The sequence below is a fragment of the Chelonoidis abingdonii genome, chromosome 2 (genome assembly GCF_003597395.2).
Source record: "Chelonoidis abingdonii isolate Lonesome George chromosome 2, CheloAbing_2.0, whole genome shotgun sequence".
Taxonomy (NCBI): domain Eukaryota; kingdom Metazoa; phylum Chordata; order Testudines; family Testudinidae; genus Chelonoidis; species Chelonoidis abingdonii.
Window position 1 is genome coordinate 238,938,916 of NC_133770.1, and position 25,574 is coordinate 238,964,489.

The following is a 25,574-nucleotide window of genomic DNA, read 5'->3' on the forward strand; positions in this document are numbered from 1 at the left end:
TGCATTGTGGGATACCGCCCAGAGGCCAATACCGTCAATTTGCAGCCACATTAACCCTAATCTGACATGGCAATACCGATTTCAGTGCTATTCCTTTCGTCGGGGAGGTGTACAGAAACCGGTTTAAAGAGCCCTTTATATCGATATAAAGGGCCTCGTTGTGTGGACGGGTGCAGGGTTAAATCGGTTTAACGCTACTAAAATCGGTTTAAACGCGTAGTGTAGACCAGGCCTTACAAGACATGACAATTGCTCTTATATGTAGACTTGTTAAAGTCTTTGCTTTCCTATTTCTTTTTTAAACAGATATTTCTTTTTCTTTTAATTAGATCCCAGTGTCCCGCTCATTCCCACACTTACTCTCAAGGTAAGATTATCCTTAATGTGTGTGTCCCAAATGATTCTGCATTTTCACTTTTTCAAATTCAGGCTTGCATTCAATAAAAGTTACAACAAAGGTAGGGCAAAGTGATAATAAATATAGCGTACTTAGAAAGTGTATGTAATCGATATCAAAGACAAGTAAAAACCATTTTAATTAGGACTGTCAAACAATTTTTTTCAAATCACAATTAACCATGAGATTAAAAATAGTAGCAATTAATCTCACTGTTAAACAATAATGAATGCCAATTTAAATTTATTATAACTATTTTGGATGTTTTTCTACACTTTCAAATATATTGATTTCAATTACAACACAGAATACAAAGTGTACAGTGCTCACTTTATTTTTTATTACAAATATTTGCACAGTAAAAAGGTAAACAAAAGAAATAGTATTTTTCAATTCACCTCATACAAGTATAGTAATGCAATTTCTTTATTGTGACAGTGCAATGTACAAATGTAGAAATTTTTTTTACATAACTCCCCTCAAAAACAAAACAATATAAAACTTTAGAGTCTACAAGTCGAAGCATGAAGGGGCATATGAATACTTAGCATATCTGGCATTTAAATACCTTGCAACGTTGGCTACAACCTAAGTTCTCTCTAAGCTGCACGGCCATGCAGCAGGCTATCAAAGGCCACGCAAGCAGGATGAGGAGCCCCTTCCCTGGCCTGGCCTGGACCAGACCAGCCCCACCGGAGCTGCCACAATCAGAGAGAGGCACCCTGGCCCCAAGCTGCTGCAACGAGAGAAGGCTGGGGGGAGTCCTCTCTCCCTACCGCAGCCCCGAGGCAGCCTGCACCCCAAGCCTCTGGTCCTATTCCAAAGCCCACACCCCTAGCCAGAGCCATCACCCCCCACACTCTATCCCTCTGCCCTAACCCTGAGCCCCCTCCTGCACCGCTAACCCCTTATCCCCTGTCCCACCCCAGAGCCCGCACTCCCAGCCAGAGCCCTCACCACCACCCCCACACCTCAACCATCTGCCCCAGCACTGAGCCCCCTCCCACATTCTGAACCCCTTGGCCCCACCCTTGCCATACATCACCTCCATATTGGTGCACATATCAAAACTCATTTTGCACGTGGCTGTAAAAAATTAGAGGGAACACTGGCTACAACAGTACTGTTCTCACTTTCAAGTGATATTGTAAATAAGAAGAGGGCAGCATTATCTCCTGTAAATGTAAACTTGTTTGACTGATTGGCTGAACAAGAAGTAGGACTGAGTGGACTTGTATGAGGTGAATTGAAAAATATTTGTATTCTGTGTTGTAATTAAAATCAATATATTTGAAAATGTAGAAAAACATCCAGAAATATTTATAATAAATTTAAATTGGCATTCTATTTTTGTTTAACAGTGCGATTAAAACTGAAATTAATCATGACCTTTTTAAACTAGTTATTTTGGCTTGTGTTAATCGCATGCATTAACTGTGATTAATTTACAGCCCTAATTTTAATATGAAATTGGATATTTTCCCCAATCATGTATAAAGGAATATTATAGACATTACAGATACAATATATATATTATATTTCACTTTTAATTCTGTAAGTATTAAATCTGCTTTCATCATTTTTATATATGAAGTGTCCTTTCATAATCATTGAATACATCCTGTAAGTTTGTTTTTAAAATGCTGGAAATATGCAAAGAGACTGGAATAGACTTGTCTTATAAATAGAAATTAAAACTATAGCCTACATTTTCATAAGTGGTTAGTGATTTTGAATGGGTCAATTTAGGGCTAGGGTCAAGGGTTAGGTAACTCAAGCTGGGTTCTCAAACATTGAGCCATTTAAAGTCATTAGCCACTTATGAAAATTTGAACCTGCGTCTTTAACTCTTCATCTCCAGTGTTAGGCCTTATTGATCTTGCAATCAGATTCAATTAGGGTGACCAGATGTCCCGATTTTATCGGGACAGTCCCGATTTTTGGGTCTTTTTCTTATATAAGCTCCTATTACCCCCTACTCCCTGTCCTTATTTTTCACATTTGCTGTCTGGTCACCCTAGTTTCAATAGAGCAGATCCTCGTGCCATGGAGTTTTACATGGAAAGTGCTTTCTCAGGTATACCTAGTTGCAGGATTGGGGCTCTGGAAATTCGGACATAATTTGGTAAAGCAGCGCTCCGGGGGGCAGGGCTGCGCACTCCAGCGGATCAAAGCAAGTTCGATATAACGCGGTTTCACCTATAACGGGTTAGATTTTTTGGCTCCTGAGGACAGCGTTATATTGGGGTAGTGATGTATTTAACATTTATACAATTCACTTCAGTTAGAGATCTCCAAGAGCTTTACACAGATGCATAGGCAGTACCATCACCATTTTGCAGATGGGGAAACTGAAGCACCAAGAGGGTAAATTTATTTGCCCAACATCACACAGCAAGAAAATAGGAGACCTCAGATCTACTTCCTGCTCCCCCGACTAACTGTTTGGTGGCCTATTGAGTTAATTTAAGACAGGTCTGAGTGAAGGTAAAGTTTACATGATGTAGGAATCCCACCTGTATACTCTACAGTCTACAGCAAAAATTGATGATACAGAGTAGCAAGGCTATTATCAGTTCTATAGATCTCTAAAAAGTGGGGAATGACTTAATAGCAACTTCTGCCTGAAAAATGTCTGTTTCATGCCAGTGTTCTGCAGAAGCAATACAGTTTTTATGGCACAATAAAGTGCTTAACGAAAGTTAAGCTGTATCAAAGAATACAAGAGCAGGATTTCTATTTTACCATCAAAAGGAAATGGATGTAAGGGGCTTGGACTTGTCCTCAGACTGACAAATTAATTACTGAAACACAACAGACTCCCATACTAGAAAAAGTCAAACGTGTACAGCCTGGGAAGGGGCAGTAATGGACGAACTGATTGTAGCAGGCCTGTGCTTGAATAGAGCGCACATAAAGGGATCCTAATTTTTGTGTTATTCTTGTGGATCAGCACTCGAATGCAACGCAAAGCACTTGTAGGCTCATTATCATGGCTTCGTTCATTGGATCTAAATCCAAACAGTAAGTTTCCACTTCATACACCATACATATGGAATGACTTGATCTTTTGCTGGGAGGGCAGAATATTTTATCTTGTTTTGTTTTTTGTCTCTCTGATACTCTCTTTATACAATTCTGTGGCAAACTTGTGCGTATGCAGATCTTTCCATAGCTTATACGAGAAGGATTTAGCAATGGGGAGATGAGATGACTGAAAGTGTAGGATTTCCATATTAGTTCAGAGCAAGGGGCCATTGTAAATCCTGATACCAATTTTTCTTCAGTTTCTTGTGTACAAATAGTGCCTTTTACCCAAATATGTATTGTGTTATATGTAATGAATATTGCCCTGGAGGCCAATGTATACCTATCTCCTAGATCTGGATATAACACATGTCATGGAATCTAAGTGCTGTGCAAATACTGGAGTCTGTATTATCATTTGAAATGAATCTTTCATCTTTTGAGATTCTTAGCAAATATTTTAGCTATAAATACATGCAGAATTGCTGATAGCTTATTCAGAGCATGTAAGAACAAAGAACTAACTTTTTTTAAAAATTCCACTCTTATTCAATTATGTCAACATATATCAAACTAGCCCATCAGTGGGACTACTTATATGGATAGGTTTGCAGGATCAGTAGTGGTCCGAATCAGTGTTCAGCATGAGTAAGGGTTAGAAAAATCAGACCCAAAACAAGCAAATCCCAAACAAAAATGGAAATATAAAAGTCAAACAAGGAGCAATATGTAAACACATTTTTAAAAAATCACGTTTTAAAGCCAGGGAGTTCCTTAGCAGAAACTGTTGAAAATTGTAATGAAGATTTGTTTTACATATCAAATTTCCTGCTAATGCTATTATTTAATTTCCATTCCAGCTCCTGAACATGCTGCTTTGAGGAGAACAGACTATGCTTTTGAGGTAGATTTAATAAATACGTATATTTCTATTTAGAGAGAAGATTTGGTATGTTATATAACTTTAAGTGTGGCCTTTTAAAAAAGATATTTCAATTATTAAAATGGTGTATTCACAATTGAAGCATTTCGATTGAGTTCGGTGTAGTTATATTTCTAAAACAACTGTTCTTTAATTATTTTTGTAGATGGCTGTGTCAAATATCAGATATGGAGAAGGTGTTACTAAAGAAGTAGGCATGGTAAGCTCTTATCTGGTACATCTTTCACCTATGAAATGTTACTTTCCAATGAAATGATGATACTTACCAGCAACTGACATTAATTTTAACTGATTACAGAAATATTTGTATTGTACATCAAATTTAAAAGACTTAAGACTAAATAGCCTGTATATCGAACTGAAAATATACTTTTTTGTAACAAATAGTTATAATATGAGTTACACATATGCAACTATGTAGTAGTAAATACAAGTGTGGTGGTATCATTAATTATTATTTGTCTTGCCATAGCGCCTAGATAATAGTATTGAAACTTTCATTCTTAACCCATATATTCTGTTGTTCTTAATGATTAAAAAGAAGAAAAAAAAACTTTGTTGGGCTGAAAATTCCCAGTCTTCAGCCTATAAGTGAAATTTTGGAAACCTTTTAAAAACAATAAATAGGAGATTTAAAAATATTTCTCGGCTTTCCAGACCAAGAGAAAAATACATTTTTAATATAAAAAAATGTAGCACATGCATTTCTCTATTTGAATATACAATGCGCATGTGAAAAAGGAACCTAAAGGGAAAGACGGTGAGACCATACTAAACACTGCATACTGAGTGTGTATACCCTCTAGTGTGTGGAGTTCCTGCTCAGGGTAAGCCTGCTGAATACACTTCCCCTACAACAACAATTCTCTTCAACTTTTCAGTTTGTCACCTGCAGAAGATTTTACATAATCTTGAAGTTAATGGTGTGTCAAACTCAAATAATAAGAGATGTATAAACACATTCTGGATGAGATAAATTATGGAAATTGGTATCAGTTGCACTTGCAGGGGTAGGGGATAGATGTTGGAAACAGGCCACTAGAGTACTGCCAGTGACAGAAAAAGCCATATTCACTTGTTAGCACAGTACATAGCCCTGCCTTTCCTTTTAGATTCAGAGCAAAATTTCCATTTGCCCCTAGATTAGATTCCTTAACATTAAGAATTATTTAATAAAGATTAGGGCTCTGTTGTGCTAGATGTAGTCTATACTTGTAGTGAAAGACATTCCCTGCTCCAAAAAGTTTATAGTCTAATAGAGAAGACGGACAAAGTGGAGGAAAAAGGAAGTGTTATCAAGCCGTTTTATAGATGGAAAAAACGAGGCTTAGATATAATGGGCTTGATTCTTTGTTGCCCTGCACCACATAGTCATTTGCAATATTGTAAAATGGTTGTAAAATACCATCAGATCAGAATAGTAGCATTTTACATCAACTTTGCACGCTGTCAGGCAATTGAATTGACTTGTCCAGTGTCACATAGGAAGTCTCAACCAGAGATGGAGAATTAACTCAGAACTCCTGAATCCCAGCTCTGCCTTAGCATCAAGACCTCAGTCACTTAAGACCTAAGCTATTGCTCATGGAAATGATGGGAGAGTTTCCATTAACTTTATTGGGCATTGATTGGGGCCCTTAATTTTTGTTCACCTTGAGCTCTGATCCTGTGCCACTGAAGTCAGGGCTTTTCCCTCACCTTGCTATCAGTGGTGTAGGATGAGTCAAGTGTCATGATTAACTTCTTGTGTTTTGCACCGTCTTTGTTATTAGGTTCTGCAGTTATTACCCCTTCTTGGCACTTATGCATTGCCATTTTTAATTTCAATGTAAACACTGTAAATGAAATTGTTTTGTACATAGTAAAAATAAGTTAAATATAGCTGCTGACATTGGACAATAGTATTGATGACTGAATACTGTGCCATGATAAGTAAAAACTTCAGAATTTATGTAGATGATAGAATTCTATAGCAGTAATTATTGTAGTGAAGGCTGAGCTGGTATTCTATTTTCACATTCTTTCCAATCACTTATTTAAAAAAAAATTAATTTGCATACAGTGAGCTATATTTTATCAATGCAGTGTTAAATTTTTCAGATTTTAATTTTGTAGAATTAAGGAAAGTCAAGTGTTAGTCTTTATAGCAACCTAAACTTGGCCCCCTTGCAAGTATGTGTTGTAATAGGATCTTCAAATACATGATCACACAGTGCTGAGCAATGTGACACACTTCTTCACTCATGCTGCAATGCAAAGTTACTGACATATAGGAGACCTAGCTTCAATTCATAGACCCAGATGATCTGGTCCACTTTGTTCACATTATGTCAGAAAAATTAACTTTTACAGTTAGGCACATGCTCTGTTTAATCTGGGCTTTAGGTACTTGGTTTGTAGGCATTCTTTGAAAATCTAGGCTAGATCAATTCTCTGGTGTTGCCCTCTTAGACCTCCTGGGCTGTGTAAATAAATGTAATTGTAAAATACTGATTGAAATCAAAGATGATTTTCTTTTCTATAAACTTAACTAGCACCTATGTGGCTTTGGCTTGCTGGCTATTCATTCATGGGGGCAGCTACTAGTGTACTTCCGTTATTTTGCATGTGTCCTGAATTCTGTGTGCTTGAGTTATGTTTTAAACTACACCTTCTTCTATAACCGTATATGCATGTGTGAAACATTTTATTTTACTGTATAGATGTTATATACATTTGTGATGAAAGACCTTATTACAAATTTAGTATTTTGTATCAAATAATTCAGTTTAATTGGATTCGGGTTTAAATAATGTAGTTCTATATTTCAGACTTAGTTTTTTAATTGACATTGTAGGACCTGCAGAATCTGGGTGCTAGAAAAATTTGTGTGATGACAGATAAGAACCTCTGCCAGCTCCCTCCAGTAAAAGCAGTATTGAATTCCTTGACAAAAAATAGAATCACTTTTCAAATGTACGATGATGTCCGAGTGGAGCCAACAGATCAGAGGTACTTTTATTGGGTTTTTTTATATGCTTCCGAAAGCTTCTATTCTCAAAATATCTATTTAGGTTCTTATACATATCACTGTAGTATCTTTTGGTGCATCAGTATTGCAAAAACGAACCCCCAGCAATGAGTCTCAGAGCCCAGGTCAACTGACAGAAGCTCATGGGGCTCACGCTGCAGGGTTAAAAATAGCAGTGTAGACACTCACACTGGAGCCCTGGCTCTGAAACCTGGGGAGAAGAGAGGGTCTGGGAGCCTGGGCTCCAGTCTGAACTCAAATGTCTACTTTCACTGCTATTTTTAGCCCCATAGCATGAGCCTGAGTCAGTTCACTTGGGCTCTGAAACTTGCTGCTGCAGCGTTTTTTTTGCAGCGTAGACGTACCCATAGTGCATCTGATGTGTCAATGACATGTACATTGAGCTTAACAGTGTTTGCAGAAGTTTGTAAATTGCATGATTAGTGACAAAATCTTCTCTTCCTTCTAAGTTTCATGGATGCCATCACATTTGCTAAAAAGGGGGAGTTTGATGCCTATGTTGCTGTGGGCGGTGGTTCTGTAATAGACACTTGTAAAGCTGCCAACCTGTATTCATCCAGTCCTGAATCGGATTTCTTAGATTACGTCAATGCCCCCATTGGAAAAGGAAAGTCTGTTACTGTGCCTCTCAAGCCATTCATTGCAGGTAAAGAAGCAGAAGTGTGGTGTGTTTTTGTTTTGTTTTTTTCTTCCTTCAAGGCTCTGTGTAAGGTCTTCCTCTTGAAGTAAGTTTACCTTTGACCATTTAGCCCTCCCCTTGGGCCTGCTTCTGCTCCAGTTGAATTCAATTGAATTTTTGCCATTGATTTAAATGGGAATGGGATCTTCTTCTTCATCACCAGCGGCTCGTCTTTGAGTTAGTTATTTTACTCCTGTCGGGGGGTCAGAGGATGAAATGACTGCTTCTGTCTGATCCATTGGACCTAGATCTGTTAACTGGTTCTGGTATACAATACCAAACCAAAGTACGTTGTGATAGGAGGAATATAAAATACTCTGATCTGTACAGCCCACTAATAACTATATAATCCTTATGCTATGAGGAATGCATTTTATTGCTTATGTAATTGGACAGTGGTTTCTTTCCTTTTTTGATCACTGTGTGTTTTAAGGGTTCAGTATATCAGCATTGACTTACCTAGTCCCAAATATGATGATTGGTGACACATTTATCTAACCAGTTCATTACCTATTACATTCTGGTTTTAGGGCTTGTTCCAAAACCCATTGAAGTGATGGAAAAACTCTTGTTGACTTTAATGGGCTTGAATCATCTCTTAGTAACTGACACATTTCTTTGCTCATACCACCTTTATTATCTTCCATTTCAAACAGCCCTCCCTTTCTTTCACACTTATAAAACCACGTGCAATTGATCCCACGAGGTGGACAATTAACAAAGAATGGTGATTAGTAAAGTTTAAAAGCTGCTTAAATATACAAACCGAGGCACATTAAGCCCAAGTCATCATTGTTCCAGCTTCCAGATTTGAAGAGAGCTGCTTTTATTAACAAAATGTTCATTTGCTTCCACCAGGGATGAATACAACCTGGTTTAAGGTTGGATGCACACAGCAGTAGATGTTAATAGTAATTTAAAAGGTCCGTAGCATCCCTTGTCTTGCTATGCCTTTGTCCAGCACATAGCACTATGGAGCCACAAAACTCTTTATGGCTTTTGGGTGCTACCACGATACAAGTATGTAATAATCCTGGACTGCACCTATGCTAGAAAAGCCATTTCTAAAGTTGATAAAAATGCTGTGCTACTCTTTATATAACATTGTGCTTTGTTTTATGCTAAGTTTAAACTTAAAATACTATCTTCTTTGAGTGCACGTCCTACTCCTGGGATGCTCCCATAGTGCTATCAGTTGCGCTGTCAGCATATCCAAAGAGCATGACTGTGCAGAGTATATTTCCAAAAACTCTGACAGGTGAGTAACGTTTTCTTGTTGCATCATTACAATTGTCTGTTCTTTTTAAGTTCCCACGACAGCTGGAACTGGAAGTGAAACCACTGGCATTGCCATTTTTGATTACAAAGAACTAAAAGTAAAAACTGGTAAGACTTTGTCTATTACTTACCTAGACTCTTTTCTAAACTTGCATCATTTTCCTCTGCTATAAGATAAAGAAACACCTTCTGTAATGTCAGCTGTCTCATGTCACTGTATTCAACAGCTACAGACAAATCTCAGCAGATTAAAGCTTTCTCTCTTGAATGACGTTTTAAAAGATGTTAGCAATGATATGCATATATAATACGGCAGCTCACGATTTGAAGGCATAATGGGAAAGTAAAATCTTTGGTGGAATATGTTAAGTGCACAGGAAAATTCTGCTTATGTTTGGGTTCAGCCAATTGTTCCTTATTTCCTTTTTTTTGGTCTTCCTGTTTTTAATACCCCTAGTTCTTTGTTGTATAATTGGGTCCAAATGTTTGTTTTCCTCACTTCTCGGGACCTCATGCCAGCAGTGCAGCAAAAGAAAGCGACACTGTCTTCCTTTGACCTTTTCATCCCTGGAAAATAGGATTAAGGCTAAAATGTCATCTTAAAACTTTATAGCTAGTCTGAGATTTTGCTGTGGCCTTTTAACATTGGGTGGTTTTAATGTACCATGTATGCTGCAATATATGGTGGCCCAGCAGGGAAGATTAATGAGTTTTAACTCAGATTAGTTGTGATTTCAGTCAGTCTAAAGCATGTAAGTATTATTATTAGCATGTCTAAAGAGCCATCACGAAAGTATCAAGACACAGATACCAAATGCAGCAAAACATCAATTCATTCTAGAAAATGAACCAAATTTTCCTTCTGCTTGTCTGATGATTGCTTACTTGTGAGCAATTAGGTTAAAAAGCAGTGTGGCTTGGGCCATTCCACAATCACTTTGACAATGTAGCTGCTGGGGCATTATGGAGGGTTTCCAGCTGAGAGGCAAAGGGTTGCCCTGGGGATTTCGCTCCAGGCAAGGGTCACCACTCATGCAGGCTCCATGCTGCAGGAAACATTCTAGTCTCCAGTATAGCAGACCCCTTAAGCTCATAGAAGAACTACAAGTTTCCAGTTGATAACCATCCTGTGCCCTCGGATTTTTATTTGTGCATGCAAAGTCAGCTGGATTGCGGGGGCTAGTAACCCTGACCAAAGTCAATAAATGAGACAAATCAGAAATAAAGGCAAAGTTCCCACATTAGCTGGGAATGGTAAAGGGGTTCTAATAAGTAGATTGTCAAAGACTGGGATGTAGGCGGTCAGTTCTAGTGGTTAGAGCAGCAGTGGTGGTCAGGACTAGTGGTCGAAGTCTGAGTTGGGAGCCAGGGGTTGGAGCTGAAGGCAGTGAGGAGTCAGGCCACGGGTCAGAGTCAGTTGTTGGGGGTGGGGGCACAGAAGCAGGGATCTGGAAAGTCAGGAGGGCAGGAACAAAGCAGGGATCAGGATTCAGGTGGGAGGGCAGAGTCCAATGTAGAAGTCAGCCAGGAATTCACTTAGTTGCTCATACAACATCTTGGGCCTCTGTCTGGATTAAATAGTGAGTTTGAGCCAATCATAGAGGACAGATGTCTCCTCCAATCAGGAGCTTTATGGGTAGTGTCTCTGGTGAGCTAGAGTCCACCAATCCACATTCCTTGCTGATAGCAGTGAGCTGGTGAGTGTTGGCTGCAGACCTGGGTTCGAGACCTGCAATCCTTGTACAAGTGTGCAGAAACGATTGGTGAATCAGCATCTGAATTATTTTCCACCAAGTCTGACTTCTTTGTTTGGAAGGAATCAATTTCTGTTTCTGCTGGTTGACAGTCTACTCCTTCTCCTATGCTAGGACGGAAAATATGGATTGCTGTAGGGCTGAGTGGATAATTCAATTTCTGTGTCCATTCAGTCTTTGTATCTTCACCCTTCTGCTGAGTCTGCCAGTGAGGGTGCACTTCTTGGGGATGTAGAAACCTGGGACAAGATGAAGAGCATAAGCTCATTTCATTTTAGGGTCTTCATCAGCCAGCATTTAGTAGCGCCCTTCAGCAACCAACCTTCCTAAGATGGATTTGATTTAGAGGTGAAAAATCTGTCCCATTACCTGTGTAATTCAGACCCCCAGAAAGATTGTCTTTAAGACTGATAAAGTGAATATTTTTCAGAATCTTGGTCAGTTTTCTCAATAGAATTTAGATGCATGTGCATTTCAGGCTCTCCCTTTCCTTCTTTTATTGTTAATGGCAATCACTTGTCCTGAGACTAACTTTTCTTTTACAATTTGAGGATTAAGACTCTCTCTTCTGTGCTGTTTATTGACAATCCTTTTTATTAACACACTTTTATAATTCACATGTTTTAGGCATTGCTTCTAGAGCCATTAAGCCCACATTGGGTATGATTGATCCTTTGCATACAATCCATATGCCAGAGCGAGTAATGGCCAACGGTGGCTTTGATGTGCTTTGGTAAGTAGTCTATGTGGGGTGCTGCATTTGCAGGGAGGAATCATTTTAACTTAGAAAAACAAATACGGTACTTTAGAGGGAGAAAAAGACCATTTTCCCTAACATGTCTGTTTTCAGTCTGTCTCAGTCCCACCTTCTTGTTTCTTCAATGCACCATTCCCCTCCAGTCCTTCTCACCCTTTGAAACAAATCCAAGTGCCTCACTCAGTTGTATAAGATGAAACATACGTTGGATGTATGGACCAAAATACCAACTATCAGAAGTGTGAATTGTTGAGGCCAGCTTTGAAGGTTTAAATGCTTTGCTGGAGCAAAGGCAACACATGGCAAACCTAATTTAGGCTGTCTGACAGTCATCTGCTTCTCATGAGCAGAGACTAGAATAGCAGGGACTTTAGAGGTCAGGACTGAAGCACACTGACAAACCTTTCTGTGGAAGTCTGTGAGGTGCTGAGCGCTGCAGACAAGGTCTCAATCTCCCTCAACTCACAAGACTGGCCCAGTTTGCGTTATAGCTGCTCCAAATCAGTGCTTTTATTATGTTGCTTTGCACAAAAATCCTTCAAAGTTTTGAAAGATACATTGGAACAATCATAGATTAAGTATTTTAACTGCAGAAGATATGCAGAAGATTGAATTCATTGATATGGCTGCTTGTTTATGCAGACACACCTTAAGGAAATAGCATGTTAAAATAGGATGACAAATGTATTGAAAGTTATATTTGTCATATTTCTCAAACTATTAGCTGACTATAGTGTCTGGAAAAATTCATTATTTTTAATGGAGTTTAGTTATTTATTTTTTAAGCTCTAAATGGTTTGTCTGTAATGCTTTTTGATTGGTTAAAAATGTAAATAATGCTTTCGTTTCATGACTGCCATACCTAGGAGACTTGTCCATCCAGTATTCTTGATTATCATACTCTCAATTTTTTAAGGTCAGCCTTTAAAAGAAGATAATGATAGTCCTGGAGTCTTTAAATCTCTCTTGTCCTGTAAGAAGGGAATTCCCCCTTTTTAGGAGCTCAATGTTGTTCAATGGAACTGAGCTTGTAAAATGCCAAATCCCTTGCAAGACAGATTGTGTATAAGAGAAAAATAGAACCTTTCCGTTTTCAAGTATTTCTTCCTTTTAGCCACGCACTAGAAGCGTACACTGCTCTTCCTTACAAGATGCGCAGTCCCTGCCCTTCAAATCCAATCAACCGGCCTGCTTACCAAGGCAGCAACCCTATCAGTGATGTCTGGGCTGTCCACGCACTGCGCATTGTGGCAAAGTATTTGAAAAGGTAATGTATGCCTAGCAACGTTTCACCTTGATGATAGGTGTTCAGGATCAAACCTGCCAGGAAGAATGCTAGTGAGGACCTGAGTGCTAGACTCTGAGGATACATCTACACAGCAAATAAAAACCCATGGCTGGCTTGTGCCAGCTGACTTGGGATTTTGGGGTACAGGACTATTTCACTGCTGTGTGGACATCTGGGCTCAGCTGGAGCCCGAGCTCTAGAACCTTCTAGGTTCCTGAGCTCGGGTTGCAGCCCAAGCCTGGAGGTCTACACAATGAAACAGCCCTGCGGCCTAAGCCCCGCAAATACAAGTCCGCTGGCACGAGCCAGCCATGGGTTTTTCTTTGCTGTGTGGACATACCCAGAGATTAGGTGAATCACTATATTAGGACATCATTTTCTATCCTAGACCGTGGATTTGTTCCTAGCAAGGCAGAAAATGCCCAGTAAAATTGGAACTAGGTTTGGCTGAACAAAGTTGAACTTCAGGGGTGACTTTTTAAAGCAATGCATGAGGATTTAGTTGAGAATCCCCAATGTATAGTCATGAGTTGCACAGCTAAATCCTAGAGCAATATACCTCTTAATATTCACCTTTCCATAACAACCTTAGGCAGGACACATAAGTACTGCTATCATCTATCTCTATGGCTTTCAATGTAGTGAAAGGACATTTATACAAAATACTATGCAAGTACATCAAGGTGAAGTAAACGTTCACCTGTGAGGTGTTAAAATTATATGTATGTTTGAAAGTAGCTCATTTAGGGTACAGGCCAAATGGAGAGGCTTTTCTTGGGAGATGAAGATCTAGCCTATGAGTAACTTTCAGCTGTTCTGTTTTTTATAATCTGAGAATCAACACTTTTCCATCTAAAAGGCTTTTATAGCACATAGTTATCCTGACATCCTATTTATTATACCTTTAGGGTTGAATTTGCCCATGAGAGTCTTTCTGTATCATCAAAGTCCTGAAGCAGATCAAGGAGGGAGGAGGGGAGAGTGGCCAAATCCTCTGAAGGGGGTCTCCATGCCAGCACCAAATCAGATGCTGTTGAGGGAAGAGCTGGGGGAGATCTGGGATCTGCACTTATGCTAGTAGGCAGGAACCCCTACACCGGGGAAGGGAAGGAACAGTGGCCGTAATTCCAGTTTCTAAACCATAATAAAAATTGTAATGTTTTGGAAGATCACCCAGACCAGAAAGGTCTTGTGTCACCACCTGTCCTGCAACCCTGAGTGCTGCTGTGCTGTGCAGCTTTAGCTCAGAGCCCTGGCACCAGCAGCCTACTCACAGCACCTTCCCTCCCCCCAGCTTCCACCAGCCTGGTTACTTCTTGCTGGGTGACACCAACTCTCCTTCCAGCCCTGAGTCTCCCCAGAACCGTCTCCCCTGCAGTGCTCAGCCCCCCTCACTGGACCCTTACAGACATTATCAAGTTCGCTGCCTCCAAAGAGACAGAGCACACGCCAGCCTGGTGGCTTGTCTGAAAACTCACGGTTCAGTTTAACTCTCAGCACGGAAATGGTTTTGTGATAAAGCAAAAATAAGTATATTAACAAAGTGGTGTGATTACAAGTAAGAGTGAAAAGAGATAGGAAAGGTTACAAATAAAACCAACATCAGACTAAAACTTTCTAGTAACTAAAACTTAATCTCAGCCTGTTACAATCTTTGTCTAAGCAGTTTTCTTTCTTACAAGTTGCCAGCCTCCCTAGCCCAACATTCCCAGAATCAGAGTGCTGTTGCCTAAGTGACAGATAACTAAAATGTCTCTTTGTCCCCCTTCCATTACCAAAAATGCATTGTTTTGTCCCCACCGTCAGGGTGATCTTCTGCTGTTCTACCCTTCCTGTTGACTTCCAATTCCCCTACTGATGTGTGTAAATGGGCCTTCCATTGTTTTGATTCCATAAAGCTTAATTTACACTGGAGACAGGTAGATGCTGCCTTCACTCCTGGCTGATAGACAACCGGTTCTCCCTTTTGTTTGGTCACAGATTTCAGAGCATAATATTAATAGGTATCAATAATTCCCCATACAGTGCTAATACATACATTTCACAATGATATTAATCCCCAGTGCATCACCGTCTTTCGGAAAAAGCCTTTCTCAATACACGTTTGCAATACAGTAATACTGTATACAGTCAGTTGATTCAATTGCTTATTCTTTGGAGTTCAGTCCCCTGTTCTCCCCCGGGGCATCTGGACCCTGATCATCACAACAATCATGGAGGACTGTGTCCCTGTAGGACAGGGGTAGCCAACCTGTGGCTCTGGAGCCAGGTGTGGCTCTTCAGAAGTTAATATGCGGCTCCTTGTATAGACACCGACTCCGGGGCTGGAGCTACAGGCGCCAACTTTCCAATGTGCTGGGAGGTGGATGCTCACTGCTCAACCCCTGGCTCTGCCACAGGTCCTGCCTCCACTCTACCCCTTCTCCCCCTTCCTTGCCCCCCAAGCCTCCTGCAAGCCACAAAACAGTTGATCAGGAGGTGTGGGGAGGAAAGGAAGGGGCAGGGCTGCTGGTGGGTAGGAGGTGCTGGCAGCGGGGGAGCTGATGCGAGGAGGCTGCTGACGTATTACTGTGGCTCTTTGGCAATGTACATTGGTAAATTCTGGCTCCTTTGCAGGCTCAGGTTGGCCACCCCTGCTGTAGCAGATTGCAGACTCACTGTTGCAGCGCCTCCTGCTGGTCATCTGGGAATTAGCTCGATTCCAGACTCAGAGTGCTCCCCTGCTGGCCGGTGTCTCTCTTGCCTCAGGCCGTGTCCCTCCTGAACCCCAGTGCCCCTTTCCCTTGGGCTTCTTCCCACTGCAGTACCCCTACACTCTGGGTCTCCTCTCCCAAGGGAAACCCCAACTCTCTAAGCCCACTTTGCCTCAGTGGCTACTTCCAGTCATCATCTAGCCCCCTTTCCCTGGGGCAAACTTCAGTCTGTGATGGCCACTTATCCCTGGCAAGGGGGTTGGACCTGCTGCCTTTGTTGGCCCAGCCATCTCTCTGCAGCCACAGTACCTCCTTTGGCCTTCAACAAGGCCTCAGCCTGGGGACTTGCCAGGCCAGAGCTCCCCAGCTCTGCCTGCCCTTCCCCAACACTGCTCTGCTTCAGGTACCCTATGCTCCTTCAGGCAGCTAGGTCCTTCCCACTCCAAGGCTGGAGTGAGACTGACCCAGCTCCTCCCTTGGCCCTTATATCAGGACCAGGTGTGGCCTGATTGGGTGTGGCCACAGCTGTGGCAGCTCTTCACCCCTTTTCTAATTGGGGCGCAGCCACAGCCCTCTCCATGGGCTGCTTTTAACCCCTGCTCTCCTGGAGTGGGGCAGCCACCCCACTACAATCTCATTTACACAACTCCTGTGCGGTGAAGGGTAAGTTTTGCCTTTACTGAAGCAGTTTAGTGTAAACAGACTTTCTCTTTGATTCTCTTTCTATCTGATCCTTTGCCCAGCTCTTTTTCCTTTTTATTTTAGTTCCAATTGTATTACCCCCAAATGAGCATTTTCCCCTCTCCTGAGTGTGTCAATGCAGATATGGATTTCTTAGTGTTCAATGTTTGTGCACAGAGCTGTCAGAATGCCAGATGATCATGAAGCAAGGGCTAACATGCACCTAGCAAGTGCTTTTGCTGGCATCGGCTTTGGAAATGCTGGTGTTCATCTTTGGTGAGTAAAGGATGTGTGTCAGCCCCTTTCTAAAACCCTGTTTCTTTAGTGTTTGTTTCAAATTGCGTAGGAAGCTTTCAGAAGAGCAGTCCCTGAGCTAGTCATGTGATAAGATGCTTTGGGCCAGATTTTCATACCCTTTTCATGTGAAAGAGTGACCTTTATGTCATGAGTAATCCTATTGAAGTGGATAGGACCCTTTATGGAGTAAGGTGGTACTTGCTATTCATAAGAATAACACAGTCCAGTCTTATGAAAGTTTCTAGGACCAAAATTTGACCTACTTTACCTTGCTTGTAGGCACAAGTTGCATAATGTTTTTCTTTTTTTATATAAAAAAAATCAAATGTCAGTGTTCACTCTTCTAAAAATAAATAATATGTTTTAACTCTCTCAGTTGTGCAGCCCTGTAATAAACACCAATAACACCCCTATAATAACAAGCTAGTGAACATACCCAGAGGAAAAATCTTCTGCCTTTTGTGAGTCAAGGCCACATGCAATAAAACTTGTTACTGGGTTAATTGTTTTGCAGGCTAAAATGAGCTATAATTATTTAAAGCTCTTTAATTATATCCACAAAAATGTTAATACCCATCCAAATGAGCTAATGACGGTCACATCTTCAGTTCACTAAAGTACATATGACTGTTCCTATTGAAGTCAGTGGCACCACTCCCATGCTCATAGTTACATATGGGCTTAATGTGTTGAATCAAGGCCTAAACCCAAAATTCTATAAAAAATCATTGCAACTTCTTATAAATATTAATCTATTCTGAACTCGTCTCTGCACTCCTTTGGTTTGATCAAGTAAAATCCCCTTTGTAAATAAACTTCCAAAACTTTCCTTTAAGCACTGTTAGCATGATAAGAAGCTCCCAGATTTTGATAGTAAGGTGAAAAATGTCTACAGTACTTTGAGCAGACCCCATTATCCCAGTATCTGAACCCTTCATGATCTTTTAATGTGTGAGGTAGAGAAGTGCTGTGATCTCCAGTTTATAGATCAGGATCTAAGGCGCAGAGCAACTAAGGGAAGATTTTTGAAGTGTTCCCATTGGCTTCAGTGGGACTTAAGGTCCTAAATACATTTAAAATTCTGTCCCTCAGTGACTTGTCCAAAGTCACACAGGAAGTGTTACAAAGCAGGGAGTTGAACTGAGGTCTCCCGAGTCCCAGGCTCATTCCCTGACCACTTTCTTTCTTCTCCAGCCATGGAATGTCTTACCCTATTTCTGGCTTGGTGAAGAGTTACAGAGCAAAGGATTATAATGTCGATCATCCTCTGGTGGTAAGAACTGATTATTTTTATTTTCCTACATATTCCTAGCTCTTATACTTATCTTACATTAACAAGTTTTAAATTGTTAGCCTAACAAATTTATTGTGGTAGCAGTGAGAAGTCTGTCTAATGTGCACTGTGTTTTGTTTTTCTCCAGCCACATGGTCTTTCTGTGGTACTCACCTCCCCCGCAGTATTTACTTTCACAGCAGAGATGTGCCCCGAACGGCACTTGGAGGCTGCAGAGATACTAGGTATGAATCTCTCTTCATAAAACTTACTGGTACAAATCAAGTTTGTGACCGGGTCCCAATGGGGGCCAGCTATGATCACTCAATTAGGGTGAACTGCAAAGAATGGGGCAGACAAACCCCAAAAAGCTGGTAGATATTCCAATACTTAGATTTACCAAGCCAGCATAAAACAGCTTCTTTATTACCTCACTGTTTACTCAGAAGTCCAAACAACACAGTTCCCTTAAAGTGATCCAGCCTCAGGCCTCCATCTAGGTACCTAAGTCAAATATGATGAAGATTCCTGAAAATCTTATTTGTCACATAAAAGAAAAGGAACAGACACATTACCTCCCAGGTTATTGAATATTCCAGATCTTACCCAAATACACACTACAGCCAATTCTGAACAACTAAACTAAACTTTATTAAAAAACAAAAGAGAGAGAGAGTATGGTTAAAAGATCAATATATATACAGACATAAGTTCAGTTCATTTAGGTGCAGATTTATATCTGAGATGGTGAGCTTTGTAGTTGCAAAGAGTTATTTTAGATATAGTTCATAGGCTATAGTCCAATGTCCAAACATCATATTCAGGGCATACCAGCATAACTGGGACCTCATTCTTGCGACTCAAACTTCCCCTGATAAAGCCTAAGCAGATCTGAGATAACAGAATCAGGACCCAAGGATCTTTTCTCCAATTTCATGTCCTTTTTGAGAAGCTGAGTTCAAAATCTAATTAGCGTGACTTTGAAGGCAGTCCCTCACTGGCACTTAGCTATAGAATTAACATAAGGCCATTTGCTGTTCCTCCACCATTCTCAGTACATTTCAAAGAGAGATGAATACAGAGATATCCCATGTTTACAATTCGTTTAAATGCTAGGATGTTCTTCGGATCTCTGATTTATCAGAATACAGCATAGACAGGGACTGTTGATTATATCTTTGACCCTACTCATATATATGTAAAAACAGAAAAACACAAACATTATCTTCCCACATGTCTTTTGAGGATTATTTATTTGCAGGATGTTTTACCCTTTCTAGCCATGCATCACAAAGTTCTTTCAAAACTAGTTTTCGGGGGCGGGGGGTGGAATCTCGATATATAAAGAACTAAAAAGTGGGTTGTGATAGTTCAGAACCTAAAAATTAGGGCTAGATCCTGGAGTCTGGGTGGGCACAGCACAAGGGGGGATAGTTTGTGTAAAGATGGGATAAAGCTCACCTTTGTCACTTCCCCCAATCCTGGATCCATGGGTCTCCAGGCAGAAGTTAAAGGAGCCTGTAGGTTTCATCTTCTGTCTTTTTAGATCTCAACTTACACTCCAAGGGGCCAACACTATAGTGAGGAAGTGGTGCAGCATAAGGACATCCCAGCCATGCTCCCCTTTCCCCTGGCCACTCTTCTTATGCTGGAAAGTTAGGTCATATCAGAACGTCTACTCTAGCTCTGTATTCCCACTTGTTCCATCTTTGCTCTGGGGTGATCATCCTGCAGCTGGGTGTGCTGGCTCACAGGCAGGATCTGCTGGTAATGTAGCACGTGACGGCAGAGGAGCTGACCTTAGAAATCTTCTTTCTAGCTGGAAAACTTTCAAATTGAAAACAACTCATGTATGAAATGAAGATTAGCTTGATTTCATTTAGCAGAGATTAGTCATGACTGATGTCTCGGTGTGTAAGAAAGGAAGACACTTAGGAGTAGATAGTATAAAGCATAGGGAGTTTTAAGTACTTGCATCTGCATTAGCTAAAAGGAGGTGATTATAAAACAAATACAATTAAACACTTGCAAGCAGGAAACATGTTGAAAGAGGAAATATTTTCTTGCACAGTGAGCAATTAACCTGCACAACTCATTGCTACCAAATATCCAGAGACTAAGAGCTTGGTAAGTTTCAAGAAAAGATTAGACCTTTAGATGGATTGTGAGAATGTCTATACTTACTTTAAAAAGGATATATACAACATTAGAAGGGATTTAGACACTTCTGCTTCAGAACATATGCCGCCCATTGACTCATGGAGTTAGAAAGAATCTTCCTCTATTGGCAGATGATTCTGTAATTGCGGGATATGGGGTTTCTTACACCTTTCTCCAAAACAATTGTTATTGGCCACACTCAGAGATAGGATACTGGACTAGATGGACAAATCATCTGATTATATATATATATATAGCAATTCCTACGTCACTACAAGAAGCCCTTCAATAATAAACTATAACTCAAACGGTAATACTCTGTCTTATACATTGTCTGACAAAATACTAAAAGTATATATCCTATATGGCTAGCTCAGAGTATCTGGCATTGCATTTCTTAGTTACATTTGACTTCCTCAATGGAAATTCAACTGGTTACTATCTGCTTTGCTGTTATATAAAGGATTCTGTATAAAATGAATCAAGTGTGTATAAGTGAACTTGTTGATTCTCATCTTGGGTATTTACTTTGGAACCATAATTCAGTGTCCAAGTGGCTGCAGTAGTTGATTCAAATATGTTAAGTTGCCAAACACCATGCCTAGCAGTAAGGTAGTAACAAACAGCCATTTTTATGTGTATGTACAGCTGCAGATTTGAGTACAGCCAAATAAAAGCTTAATGCCTCTCCTAATGGAAATAGGCGGGTGTGGCCATAGATTTATTGCAGTAAAGGAAATGTAAATGCAGCCTGAAGAGTGATGCATTCTTTGGTTAGCAAAAGACTGGTCACTGGAACAATAACATTTGGGATGTTTTTCATCACCTTTTTAGTCTGTCTTTTCAGACTTCCTCTTCTCTTCCTCATTCTTTTCTTTCCTTTCCTTCTCTTTTGCTACTATCTGATCATTCCCTGAAGCCCTTATATTCTAACTGCCCTTTATACTGCAAAACAGAGAATGGCCATTGACTGCGTGACAGTAATTCCAGTAGCATGAAACTTCATATGAGACTCCATCGTGCTTCATTGCCTAATCCCTTATAGCTACTGTCATCTTGCTACTTTACTATCCAAACATCTAAGCCCCTGAAATGAGTTTGTTGTCCTCCCATTAGCTTTGAACTGTTTTGACCGTTGCACTGAGTTCTTGGAGAACCAGAGTGCATTTTCCTGTACTTATGTTTCACATTTACTCATTTTTCAGTAAACTGCATGAGACAAGTTCAGTTCTGGTGTAACTCCATTGACTTCATTGAATTTACACTAGGAATGAATTTGGCCCAAATCGTTAAAAATAAAACTTGGGGTGTTTTTCTTGCCTTTATGCATGTACATCTTTCCCATTTCTAATGGAGCTATGGACACCCAAGGAGGGAGGGGGAATAGCCTTTTTATAAGAAACATCTGTAGCTTTTCCATAAATGTTGACTCTTTCACCTCCTTTTCATAGCTGTTTCTAGGACTGTAATTCCTCATCTTCTATCTAATCTACCTATTTATTCTACTCTATTTTATTATATCATACTAACTAATATATTGTCCAAACACCTGAGGTAGCTCCACCCTTCCCTCTGCTCCCCCTTCCTCTCTTTGAATGCTTATCAACATAAAATTGAGAAGTGGGAGGGAATCATTAGTCATTGGTTCACACATCCTCTAGATGTCAGCAAACTCAAGGCTTTGAAAAAATGAGTATATAGCACTTAGCCATAATATTCATTTTTAGGGACAATCCACTGACACTGATCTGCTCTAACTTCCTTTCCACCGCTGCTTCCAACAATTAGTCTGACTGAGAAGTGCTTTTCCAGGCAAGCACAGTGGGAGAGGAAGTTAACTTGACAGGGCAGTTAGTCTTTCTAGCAGCAGTGAACTTGTCTCTTCTGATTTTGTTTTATTCCATCTCTACAAACTAGTCTAACTGCAAAATGAAGAGAGAGATTCCCCTTTTTTATTTGGGGTTGCCTTTAGCGAGCAGGCTGTTATATGTGGATATATGCCGCTGCTATTATGACTAAATCCAGACCAGCTTCCTCCTCTCTCTCCACCCTACAGTTAAGGCTTTGTCTTATTTTAGGAGCTGACATCCGCACTGCCAAAATCAAAGATGCTGGGCTTATTTTGGCAGACACGCTCCGGAAATTCTTATTTGATCTGAATGTTGATGATGGCTTAGCTGCAGTTGGTTATTCTAAAGCAGATATCCCTGCTTTAGTCAAAGGCACTCTCCCTCAGGTAAGACAGAAAGCACAGGTGATTCTTCTTAAAAAGCAAACTTTTAAAATGTGTTCTTTTAAAATAAATGTTCCATTTAGCAGTTTTAAATGGAGAGAATGATAGAGAAAGTCAGTTCTCTTCTCCTAGTACAGATCAGGTTTTCCTTGCAGTGAGATTGTGTGTGTGTGTGTGTGTTGTTTGGTCTTCATCTATCATTAATCATCTTCAAAAGGACAGGCTAATTATCAGAGCTGGTCAAATAATCCAAGATGCACATTTTTTCAGGTGGGAAAAGGAACATGTTTTTATAGAATTTTTTGTGAAAAATGTTCCCATTTTTTACCTAGCTGTTCTAATTATATAGGCAAGTAAGTTTCTATCTGAATCTTTTATAAGACTGCTATGTGCTAAGAATGATTAAACTTGCTTTGCATTAGATTTTCCCTACCAAGGAGTTTCAATACTCTCCTAGATGGCTTTGTTCCACTGCCCTCCATCTGAATTTGAACTAATGTCCTCCTGGAATGAAACAGTTTACACTTTTAATACCCTTTACATTTTTATACTCACAAAAAACACTTCAAGATGAACTGAAATTAGAGGAAAATTCATTAATTCCCAAGTAAATGAGGACATATGAAGATTTGTCATGCTGAAAAAAATAAAAAATGTTCACTTTCTTAAACATCTATAAACCTCAAAGCCTATTACAAAAGATGTCCTCATTCCCATTTTACAGGAGGGGAAGTGACTTGATCAAGTTGTCAAACTGATTAGTGGCAAATTTGCAATAAAACCGAGGTCTCTTGCTCCCAATCTGATGCCCTGCCAAATGTGTGTGACAGGCCTTTTTGACAGGTTGTATTGATAAATATGTTGGTCCTGTAAAATATTACTTTTTACAGATAATTATAAACACAACATCCCAAGGAGGTATATTTTTTGTTGTTGTGTTGCTGAGGTTCACCTGTGGCTTGTTTTTTTTTTTTTTTCTCATCTGTAACTGATTATTAATTCAGAAGCCCATCTTAATTTACTGTCCTTTTACAGCAGTAATTAGTGATTGCATGTGTAACAGGGTGAGGAAATGTGTTTTCAAACCCTGATTTAATATATAAAATATAATGTGGTCCAAATTCATTTGCTACTGCCTGTGTAATATATTACCTACAAGGGGATTTCAAACAGTTAACTCTCTGATATTTTTTCTTTTGATCCAGCCATCAGTTTTCTTTGGAAGACCAACACTACCTATTAATATTCGCAAAATACCTTGGTCCAGATTGAGACCACAAATAAACAAACACTCCCAAGAGTACTACCACTATAAAATGCATGCCGCAGAGAAATAAAATGATCAACAGGTTTTAGTCAGCCGGTTTGGAGGTTTGAAACCTCGGAGCATAAATGTTTACACTTCAAATAGCTCATTTTTGAGAAAACCTGTTGAAAATGATCCTGCTTATGACACAGCAAGGAAATCTGGAGAAGAAGTTTATGTTCCAGAATAATGGCTGGTCCTGTGTGTGTGGTCTGGTTGGGGGGCGGGAAGGATGGATTTGAAAGGAGACGTCAGAAAGGGCCTATTTGCTAGCCCCACCTCGCCTCCATGTAGACATACAAGAGACAGCTATAATTTGGCTGCAACCACTGATGAGCACCAGGGATGTGGATGACTAGCCTTGGCATGAGAATTTACCAGCTCAGAGAGGCAGAGCCACAGTTCCATTCTCTGTGTACAGGCAATATTACCAGGGCTGTGTTAAGGGAATGCAAACTGCATCTATTTAAAGGTATAGTAAAAGCTTCTATTCATTGCACTCCATCCAGAGCCATTGGGAACATTGTGGCCCTTTATAGTTGTCATGTCTCCCATCATCTGCCTGGACAGGTGTTCTTAGCCCATCTGTGCACTTCACTGATGGGCAGGAAAATTGGCCTGATGACACCATTGAGCACCATAAATAACTAATTTTTTTAGTGGTAAACTAGTGGTAAACTTAGGTAGAATCTTAGTTTTTGTCCTAAGTAATGTGAAGCCTTTTTTTAACACTATGTAAGGCGTGGAGCTTTTTCTCTATACCTGGGATCTCAAACTCAAATCACGAGGACCACAGAGGCCACATTGGCCCCAGGGCCACATCACTTTTCATACAACAATACAAAAGCGTAATCAAAAATGAAAAAAATAAGAGTAATATAGTATGCTATTAAAAGTCAATGTATTAACTTTTTAAAAACTGGAATGCGAAAAGTCAGTGCTAATTTTGACAGTCATTTCATTTTTGACCACTTAGCTGGCAGCGTTTTGCATGAACCAGAGCATCAGTATTTGTTTTGTCTCAGGATATCAAACCTATCTCAGTGTTGCTTGCAAATGTTCATTAGTGAGCCTTGTTTACCTTCATGGAAGAGAAAAACTGTTCACACATATATATGTACTTCCAAACATTGCCATTACCCTTGCAGAAGCAGAGAATGACATAGGAAATCTTTCTTGTGAAAGAAACCAGTAGAATTCTGGAATTCCAAAATCTGTCGACTTCTGCTTCAAAATGGTGTCACACTGAAGCTCCACTAACTCCATCTGCGTTTCCTCTGCAACATTGACAATTTCTGCAACAAATGGTGTGGAAGAAGGTTGAAAATGTGGTTCAAGTGCCTTGAAATCTTTAAACCGCGCATCAAACTGTTTGTGTAAGTTAGAAATGATCTCTGCATATTCTTTCAAGGATTTGAGTTCAAGTTTTCCGAAGGCATTCTGAGTTGAGAAATAGACCAAATTGCCAGCAGTCAGCTGTTTTCCCCCACAAAGTACGCTTGACTTTGAATGATTTAATACTATCATACATCTGTGTTATCACCTGTTTTCTACCCTGAAGCTTCAAGTGCAGTGCATTCAGGTGATCAATTACATCTGTTAGAAAAGCAAGGTTGCAGATAAAAGTGGAATCAGCAAGCTGTGGAACCTCCTTGTTTTTCATTTTCATGAAGGAATCAATCTCCTCTCTAAGTGCAAAAAACTCTTCAAAACATTTCCACAATTCAGCCATCTAATTTCAGTGTGATACAGAAGTTCCCCATATTCACTCTCCATA

General features: G+C 40.0%; 1 protein-coding gene across 2 annotated transcripts in view; it reads left to right on the forward strand.

Annotated features, from left to right (window-relative positions):
• The window catches only part of ADHFE1 (alcohol dehydrogenase iron containing 1), a 36,746-nt gene that overhangs the window by 7,829 nt on the left and 3,343 nt on the right, over positions 1 to 25,574 (forward strand). Inside the window, exons 2-13 of one of the 2 annotated variants that reach the window (XM_032777030.1) lie at positions 330 to 367; positions 4,285 to 4,328; positions 4,513 to 4,566; positions 7,204 to 7,358; positions 7,848 to 8,044; positions 9,386 to 9,463; positions 11,737 to 11,842; positions 12,981 to 13,133; positions 16,706 to 16,804; positions 18,020 to 18,098; positions 18,247 to 18,343; positions 22,337 to 22,494. In XM_032777030.1, coding sequence (XP_032632921.1) covers positions 330 to 367; positions 4,285 to 4,328; positions 4,513 to 4,566; positions 7,204 to 7,358; positions 7,848 to 8,044; positions 9,386 to 9,463; positions 11,737 to 11,842; positions 12,981 to 13,133; positions 16,706 to 16,804; positions 18,020 to 18,098; positions 18,247 to 18,343; positions 22,337 to 22,494 — 1,258 coding nt within the window. The remainder of the gene's footprint in view (positions 1 to 329; positions 368 to 4,284; positions 4,329 to 4,512; positions 4,567 to 7,203; positions 7,359 to 7,847; positions 8,045 to 9,385; positions 9,464 to 11,736; positions 11,843 to 12,980; positions 13,134 to 16,705; positions 16,805 to 18,019; positions 18,099 to 18,246; positions 18,344 to 22,336; positions 22,495 to 25,574) is intronic. The other variant, XM_032777031.1, reaches the window with a different exon arrangement.